This window comes from Hypanus sabinus, chromosome 32 (assembly GCF_030144855.1).
Source record: "Hypanus sabinus isolate sHypSab1 chromosome 32, sHypSab1.hap1, whole genome shotgun sequence".
Taxonomy (NCBI): Eukaryota; Metazoa; Chordata; class Chondrichthyes; order Myliobatiformes; family Dasyatidae; genus Hypanus; species Hypanus sabinus.
Genome location: NC_082737.1, coordinates 1,244,101 through 1,253,599, shown reverse-complemented (window position 1 = coordinate 1,253,599; position 9,499 = coordinate 1,244,101). Strand labels below are relative to the sequence as shown.

The window sequence follows — 9,499 nt, the reverse complement described above, 5'->3', positions numbered from 1 at the left end:
TGGAGGTTTATAATATATAAGACAGACGGTATATGTTACTCCAGGGTTGAAATGACAAGTAAAAGAAGGCATATATGCAGACTGAGATGGGGGTAATTGCAAAGGACATGTTTGTTTTACACAGACAGTGGTGGTTACGAGAACTGCTCTGCCTTGGATGGTGGTTGAGACAGGAGAATTGGGTGTTGCTAAGAGAGGTTAAAATAGGCACGCAAATTTACGGTGAGTGGAAGACGATTTAGGGAATCTGTTCCATTTTAACGAGAAGTGGTTTGTGAGAGGAATGCCCTGCGGTGAGTGGTGATTGAGAGAGATACATTAGTGAAGTTTACGAGACTATCAGACCGGCAAAGGATGCTAGAAAAAAGCAGGGTTATGGGCTGTGCAGCGGGGATGTGTGGGACAGAGTCTGCGCACGGGGCAGCTGATGCAAGGAGAGCACGCGCGAGTGGTGGGGTACAAGAAGTGCGCACAGGCAGTGGGGCGGTAGAGTCCAGGCAGCGGGAACGAGCAGTAGGTCAGTTTAGCAGGAGTTGGAGGGGGTGGGAGCATCCCACTAGACCTCACTCAGCCTGGAGGTTATACGCTGCTGTGCTAGTCTGAGAGGCGAGGGGGAAGGTAAGTGAGTGGGAGGGTGAAGTAAGAAGCTGAGAGGTGATAGGTGGAGCCAGGCGAGGGGGAAGGTAAGTGAGTGGGAGGGTGAAGTAAGAAGCTGAGAGGTGATAGGTGGAGCCAGGCGAGGGGGAAGGTAAGTGAGTGGGAAGGTGAAGTAAGAAGCTGAGAGGTGATAGGTGGAGCCAGGCGAGGGGGAAGGTAAGTGAGTGGGAGGGTGAACTGAGAAGCTGGGAAGTGATAGGTGGAAAAGGTAAAGGGCTGAAGAGACCCGAAAAAATTGTCTCTTTATTTCTCAACAAGTATCTTGAGCCTGTCTTTACTGTGGAAGTTACCAGCAGGAGAGTGTCGGGGTGGGGGTTGTGGGAGACGTAATTGAGTGTACTAACTATTATTAACGAGAAGGTAATTGGGAAGCTGGAAGGTCTGAAGGTATTTAAGTCACCTGGAGTGATGCACAATACCCCCGATTTCCGAAAAAAATATAGTTAGTGAGGTTGTGGAATCACTCGTACCTGGAATGATTCCTGAGGACTCGGATATTGCAGGTGTCACTCTACTCCTTAATAAGGGAGGGAGGCAAAAATAGGAAATTAGCAGCCAGTTGGTCTGATTTCCTGTTTGGGAAATCGTTGCAGGGTCAGGCTTCGGGTCAATGATAAAATAGGCCTAAGCCCGCATGGTTTCCCTAATGGGAAATCTTGACTCACAAATCAGTTGCAATTATGTTTGAGGAAATAACAGTCAGTGACAGACAAAGGAGAGTCAGTGGATAGTATTTACTTGGATTTTCAGAAGGCATTTGACAAGGTGCTGCACCCTGGAGTGATACATTTAACTCTGGTGACCCCATCAGAAGAAGGGTGTCCAGGCTTTGCCGAGGATGCAGAAGACGTCAACCCGGATGCTGCCTGTATTAGAGGGCATGTGGGATAACAAGAGCTTGGACAAACTGGGCTTGCTTTCTCTGGAGCGGAGGAAGCTGAGAGTAGATCTAACGGAGGTTTATAATATATAAGACAATCGGTATCTTTTTCCCAGGGTTGAAATGTCATGTAATAGAGGGCATATATGCAGGCCGAGATGAGCGTAATTCCAAAGGACGTGTGAAGTGCAGTTTGTGGGTGCGAGGACTTCTCTGCCTTCAGACACAAGCATTGGGGAATGTTAAGAGTTGTTAATAAAGGCACGAAAATTCACGGTGGTTGGAAAACGATTGAGGGAAGGTGTTTGAGTTTAACGGGGAGTGGTTTGAGAGGAATGCCCTGCGGGGAGTAGTGATTGAAAGTGATATATTAGTGAATTTGACAAGACTATCAGACCGGCAAAGGCATGCTGGAAAAAAGAAAGGTTATGGGCTGTGCAGTGGGGAGGGGCAGCTGACGCATGGAGAGCACGCGCGAGTGGTGGGGTAGAAGGAGCGCACACGGGTAATGGGGCAGTAGAGCCCAGGTAGCGGGAACGAGGAGAGGGTGTGGTTTAGCAGAAGTTGGAGAGGGGGAGGCATCCCACTAGACATCACTCAGCCTGGAGGTGATATGCTGCTGTGCTGGTCTGAGAAGCTCTGGACCACTGTTGGAATGACTGGGCTGCGGGGGACAGCAGTAACCTTACATCACGGTTACTCCTCAAATCAGACTCAAGTTCAACACCGCAACTGGAAGCTACAGCGGTTTGCTGATTTAATCCTGACAAATGTAAATTACACAACTCCAGCTAACGTGCGGGAATAAATAAGCATCTCCCGATTCACTCACAGGCACACACAATTACTTGACCGACGTCAATGAGTGACAGCTTGAATAATCAGTCCCGTTTCTCACCATCACTTTGTATGGGGGTGTCTAAAACCCGATGCAAAGGCGCAGGTGCCAAGGATGCAATGAGACCACAAAACAAGTGATAAAACTTTTACTCTTTATTCATGGCATGCTATGGGGGGAAGTTACAGACTGATCTCCCAAAGAGCCAGTACAGACACCGCCCTCCCCCAAATCACAATTCTCCACAATTTATAACATTGATCATCACAGGAAATATAATTACGCGAGTTAATACAGTTTTAGAACAGTTTCGATCACAAGCTAAGATACAATTAGATGTAAAATCATCATTGGTTAGTTATAATTATTTCTATCAAAGCTAGCCTGGAGACAACATTAGTACCTCATGCTGACACCTTCCCCTTCTCTCGAAAGATCTACCCTGTACGCATTCGTACCCATATTTAGTCATGTCACACCTCAAAATGCTTTGTGTGACCAGATAATTCCTTATTTGGACCTATGTCTAACACCATTAGGGAACAAAGTCTGGTACGTCACTTGTTGCTGGGTAAGGTTCCCTTTTGGCTGTCCAGCAACTAACATAAAGTGATTGATCATTAACTAATCACAGCCCTTTAATCTCTTTTAATCTATCCCGCTATTTACCTATCCCTTCACTCCATCAGGGACCGATGATTATAAAGTTACACTTCACAGCAGTGTTCCAGATCGCTGCAGATCCAGGGTCACTGCCAAGGTATTTGTAAATTTAACATCATTATATCTCCACACAACAAAGAATGTACCGTCCTTAGCAAAGGGAGCAAAATTATCCATGGATAATCCCACCCCGGAATACTGGTGTCCTAGAATGAGCCCCACACACAGATTTTTTCCAGACTGTGTAATTCCACAGGGCGTCACTTGGCGAAGCACTCGGACCCGGACACCCGGCGAAGGAAGCGCTGCGGACGCGAGGCGGAATTACATGACTTCAGAAACGCCTGGACGTAATACAAGGCTTAGCTAAAGACAAGATTAGTTAACACTAATTTATTGTGGAGTATTGTGCACAGTTCTGGTCACCGAATTATAGGAAAAATGTCAACGAAATAGAGAGAGTACAGAGAAAATTTTCTAGAATGTAACCTGGATTTCAGCACCTAAGTTACAGAGAAAGATTGAACAAGTTAGGTCTTTATTCTTTGGAGCATAGAAGGTTGTGGGGGCTCTTGATAGAGGTATTTAAAATTATGAGATGGAGTTTATAGATGGAGTTGACGTGGATAGGCTTTTTTCCATTGAGAGTAGGGGAGATTCAAACAAGAGGACATGATTTGAGAGTTAGGGGGCAAAAGTTTAGGGGTAACACGAGGCGGAACTTCTTCACTTAGTTGTGTGGAACGAGCTTCTAATAGAAGTGGTAGAGCCAGGTTGGATATTGTCATTTAAAGTAAAATTGGATAGGTATATGGACAGGAAAGGAATGGAGGGTTATGGGCTGAGTGCGGGTCAGTGGGACTAGGTGAGAGTAAGCGTTCGGCACGGAGCAGAAGGGCCGAGATGGCCTGTTTCCGTGCTGTAATTGTTATATGGACATATGGGTATATGGTTAACACCGGTGGGAAGTCAACCTGGAGCGCAGGCATTAAAGGGGAGGGTGGTGGTTAAAGGGAATGCCGTTGAGTAGGCCAAAATGTCCCCAGACGGGGATGTTCACACACTCAGATGTTCACGTGATCACAGTCAGTCGGGGTCTGATTTCCTTCAGAGATCTCAGTTGCTCCCTCCTTTTCAAATAGAATCGATTCCCTACCAGTCTGAAAGAGGAAATAAACGAGTTACTAACACTGTCAGCAACACGGGCTTGGGTTCATGTTTCAACAACTCTCACAGACAAATATCACCAGAATCCCCGCGGATCCGCTGATATTTCATCACATTGAGCACTAACACAAACACTCACCGGATCCACTCCAGACTCGGGAGTGTCTGTATGAGGCGGCGGACAGTGGGGACTGATTGGTCTGTGAGCGAGTTTAATCCCAGGTACAGCTCCATCAATGATCTGTTTGTACTGAGAGCGGAGAGGAGATCCTCGGCACCAGAATCTGTGAGACCGACTCTCCCCAGCCTGGAGATGTGAGAAAGTGAAGGTGAAGGACACAGAGAGAAAGGATACGGTAGAAATTCCCAGTGTTTATCAGTAACACAGTTACTGATCACATTACTGTTCAGTGTCTGACACCCAGTGACTGTGAACGCAATCTCCCACAGTCTGGTACTTACTCCAGTCTCTGTATTTTACACTCCGGGTTCCTCAGAGCCGCAGACACCAGTTTCACTACTGAATCTCCCAGTCTATTCTCCTTCAGGTCCCGGTCCATCAGTGATCGATTTGTACTGAGAGTGGAGTCGAGATCCTCGACACCAGAATCTGTGAGACTGACTTTATTCAGCCTGGAGATGAGAGAGGATAAGGGTGAAGGACACAAAGAGAAGGAAGATGGCACAACCCCCCTGTTTTTATCAGTAATACAATTTCTGATCACATTAATGTTCAGTGTTAAACACCCAGTGACTGTAAACATAGTATTGTAGTTTCTACTCTGGGTTACTGAGAGCCGCAGACAGCAGCTTCACTCCTGAATCTCCCAGGTCATTCTCCACAGTCTAAGCACAAACAGGCAAATTGATGAACGAGGCAAACACGAGGAAATCGGCAGATGCTGGAAATTCAAGCAACACACACAATATGCTGGTGGAATGCAGCAGGTCAGGCAGCATCTATAGGAAGAAGCGCTGTCGAAGTTTCGGGCCGAGACCCTTCATCAGGATTAACTGAAAGGAAAGATAGTAAGAGATTTGAAAGTAGTGGGGGGAGGGGGAAATGCGAAATGATAGGAGAAGACCGGAGGGGGTGGAGTGAAGCTGAGAGCCGGAAAGATGATTGGCAAGAGGGATACAGAACTGGAGAAGGGAAAGGATCATGGGACGGGAGGCCTATGGAGAAAGAAAGGGGGAGAGGAGGACAGGCAGAGTGATGGGCAGAACGAGAGAGTAAAAACCGGAGGCGGAAAAAAGCTAAATATTCTAGGGATGGGGTAAGAAGGAGAGGAGGGGCATTAACGGCAGTTAGAGAAGTCAATGTTCATGCCAGTCCTTCCAGGTGAGGCGACACTTCACCTGTGATTTGGATGGTGTGGTATACTGCGTCCGGTACTCCCGGTGTGGCCTTTTATATATTGGTGAGACCCGACGCAGACTGGGAGAGCGTTTCGCAGAACACCTATGCTCTGTCCGCCAGAGAAATCAGGATCTCCCAATGGCCACACATTTTAATTCCGCGTCCCATTCCCATTCTGATATGTCTATCCATGGCCTCCTCTACCATCAAACTTAATCCACACTCAGGTTGGAGGAACAACACCTTATATAGCGGCTGGGTAGCCTCCAACCTGATGGCATGAGCATTGACTTCTCTAACTGTTCGCTTATCACAATTCCACACAGCCTGATTTACTACAGTTCCGTCCAGATTCCTAACATTAACATAACACAATGGAACGTGTCACAGTTCACAGTCAGAGAGAAATGAAGTTACCTCAACTCCTGGCACTTATGCAGCTCGTGTCCCAGCCGTTGGAATCCTTCACGCTGAATGTGGCAACCAGAGAGATCCAGGAGTTTGATTGTATCACACAGTCCGATGACATGGGAGAGAACCGCGCAGTCAGTCAGGGTCAGTGTTGTTGCACTGAATGAAAGTGTTTCCACAGATTCCAGTACGGCCTGAGCCAGTCCTCGATCCTCAGACTCAAATAGGTAGTACATTGTGTTCAGGAGGCTTCTACCGGCTTCACTCCATCTGCTTTTACTCTGGTGTTTAACTTCCTTCTTCACCCAGTCAATCACCTGGCAGGTTGTTTGTTGAGCAAGTGGACCCAGAAACTCTTCCAGGACCAGAGCTGTCTTTCGGGATGAGAGACCAGCAACAAAACGGAGAAATACCGCGAATCGCCCGTCTGTCGTGTTGTGGGCTACAGTGAGAAATTTCGAGATATCTTCGGGATCTAGAGTCAGGTATTGTGCGAGCGCAGCTACAAACTCTTGGATGGTGGGGTGTAGGAATTTGTACAGCACACAGCGGTCGGAATCCTCCCTCTCGAAAAACTCCGTCAGGAACCCAGACAGGAACTGGGAAGGATGGAAATTGTATTTAATCAAATCTTCATCTGTAAACACAATGTTCCTCTGAGGCACTCCTTCGAATGCCATCTGACCAACTCCGAACAACACATCACGAGCGTATTCAATCTCACTGCCGTGAATTTTTAAGATGTTGTCAATATAGCAGGAATACAATTGGGTGATGGTCCTGGGAAGTCGCTGAGGGTCCCTGACTCTTTGGGTGAAGAAGGGGCCCAGTGCCAGAGCAAGAATGCAGCAGAATGAGGGGTTGTGGCTCATGGTGTACAGGATCTCGTTCTCCTTCACGTGTTTGAAAACAGCGACCGCCACCGCCCGATCTTCAAAATATTTGATGAAATATTGCTTACGTTCTTCACCAACAAATCCCAGGATTTCAGCCCAGACACTGATTTCTGCCTTTTCCAATAAATGTAACGCAGAGGGACGGGTTGTCACCAGCACTGAACACCCTGGGAGCAGTTTGTGCTGGATTAAACTGTACACAATGTCGGACAATTCACACCAGGACTCAGGATCCGGGCAGTGGTATTGAGGTTCTGTGTCTCTCCGACTGTCAGTAAAATCGATTCTTTGTTTGAATTCATCCAAACCATCAAATATAAACAACAATCCCTTTGGGTTTTTCCAGACCTCTCTCAGCAAATTCCCAAAGTAAGGATACTGGTCCAGAATCAGTTTTCTCAGGTTCGTTCTACAGTTAATTGAGTTTAAATCCTTGAATCTGAAACGGAAGACAAACTGGAATTGTTGGTATATTTTCCCTGTGGCCCAGTCATAAACAATCTTTTGTACCATTGTCGTTTTCCCAATTCCCGGATCTCCAACCACTGCTACCGAACTCCCTGAATTGATTTCACTCTGGGAAAAGCTGCTCTGGAACAACTGATCAGTCCGGATTTTTTCCAGCTCTTCGCTGAGATGTTTCTCTCTCCTCTCCTCGTGGTCTCTGCCTCTTGCCGTCAGCTCATGTTCCACCAGTCTCCGATCTCTAACAGTAGAAATGACCGTGAGTTCAGCGTATCGATCAACCAGCTGGAAAACCTTCTCCTTCTCCGTCATCAGGATCGTGTTCACTCTCAGTGTTTCAGTTTCTGTCCGCAGAGTCTCCTTGTGTTTCTGTTGAACATCTTCCATGGGAACAGAGAATGGTAAATGGCTCATTTGACAAAGAACTTTATAACAGCATTACGATATTGAGTGCCAGAGATAACATGAATTAATTCAACCCCTCCACGGATGTTGTTGCAGAAAGTAAAATTCTGCTAACAAACACCGTATTTGACAGGAATGAATATCCCAGATAATATTCAATCATCATCTTCAGGTACAAATTCCATGTGAAGATAACATCCTTCTGACATCCTATTCCGTGTGAACGAATATCCTATTGCAATTCTGACTGCACTTCTGTGGACGTTTTCCTTTACAACAACATTTCTCTATATTTAAAGCATTGTTATCATTAGCAAGTGATGTGAATGTGGAAATATGGACAGCGGACCCTGTGCATTTTCACATGTACACACTGGGGATTCACAGGTGTCTACTGCATCCTGCATCAAAGCAGGAGCAGAATATGCGCGAAATTCTCAAGTAGGGCCGCATCTTTATGTTCAGTGTTCTGCATCTTTCTCATCCAAAGTACTTTTATACATCTCTCAAAATCCATCTGCTACTTTATTTAATTGTTTTAGCTTTACTGATGAAGGAGTGTATAATTTAAAATCGTCCATGAATAGAGGATGCATGTTTTATTTGATTTTTTCTGATTTGAGACACGATCTTCATCCGATTCAATAAATTAGAGAGCGGGCTTCAAGCTGGACAAAACAGGTGAGATGTCCGAAAACAACATTGTAAAATAAAAATAATACTGAGCATTTTTGAAAGATTTGAAAATGCATTTTCCAATTTAAAATAAGAACACCTTAAGTGTTAATTTATGTGTAAGAAATGTTTGTGAAACATTCGTACGCATCATGCAAATGTAAATGTTATGGTTTTTGTCGTTACACAATGAGTCTCAGAATGAAAGGCATCCCTTTAGAGGGTGAATCTTTGGAATTCATTGCTGTAGTTGACTGAAGGCCAAGTCACTGGGTATATTTAAACCAAAAGTTGATAGTTTCTTAATTAGTAACAGTGTGAAAGAGGAGAAAATGATAAAAGAACGAAAATAAATTGGCCATGATGGAACGGAAGAACAGACACGATGGGCCAAATGGCCTAATTCTGGTCCAATGTCTTATGGTCCAGTCAAAACCATAGTGGGTTTAGAGAGTCGCCCTGAAAAAAATACTGCCTCGGTTTATTTTAATAATGGTGGTTGTTCTTTGTTGGTTGTTAATAGATGGGGTGAGTATAGTATGCCAATGCTTCATTAGATTTTGTAGGACCTTGATAAGTATTATTACTGTATTTTGTATCTTTTCTCAACTCAATCTGCTAAAAGCTGGCTTGTGGGCACTGGCAAGCACACTCATTTCTCAAATTTTCGAAACGTTTTGAATATGCGAGTGGCGGTTAGTATTGTGGATTTCTGGAGAATCACATAAATATTGCTGTGCTGGACTAATTGATTAATGCTATTGGGATGATATCAGTTGCAAATATTGCTTTTGGGACAATTTGTACCCAGTTCATGTTCCATAGTCTTTTATTTCCTCTTTTAATTTATCATATTTCTCGTGTTTTTCTCTAATTAATTTCTGTTTCCTATGTGTGTTTGTAAGTGTTCTGTCTATTTAGTAAGTTGTTCTTGCTTTATCCTGACGTTTTTTATGGATTGTCTTGTCTGTAACAATGGACCGTTCATAGTATAATTTGTAGATACCGGACTCTAAAACTAGATCAGCCTTGTATTTATATTAAGGCATGGGAGTCCTTGTTTGTTGTTGCAACCAGCTTGC

General features: G+C 45.0%; 1 protein-coding gene across 2 annotated transcripts in view; it reads right to left on the bottom strand.

Moving 5' to 3' along the window:
* Nucleotides 1-2,599: 2,599 nt before the first annotated feature.
* The window catches only part of LOC132384385 (NACHT, LRR and PYD domains-containing protein 3-like), a 42,156-nt gene continuing 35,256 nt past the window's right edge, over nucleotides 2,600-9,499 (bottom strand). For both annotated transcript variants that reach the window (XM_059955489.1, XM_059955490.1), the window contains exons 9-12: nucleotides 5,983-7,717; nucleotides 4,668-4,838; nucleotides 4,345-4,512; nucleotides 2,600-4,198 (exon numbers count right to left, since the gene is read on the bottom strand). In XM_059955489.1, the coding sequence (XP_059811472.1) occupies nucleotides 4,111-4,198; nucleotides 4,345-4,512; nucleotides 4,668-4,838; nucleotides 5,983-7,717 (2,162 nt within the window). In that variant the 3' untranslated portion in view covers nucleotides 2,600-4,110. The remainder of the gene's footprint in view (nucleotides 4,199-4,344; nucleotides 4,513-4,667; nucleotides 4,839-5,982; nucleotides 7,718-9,499) is intronic.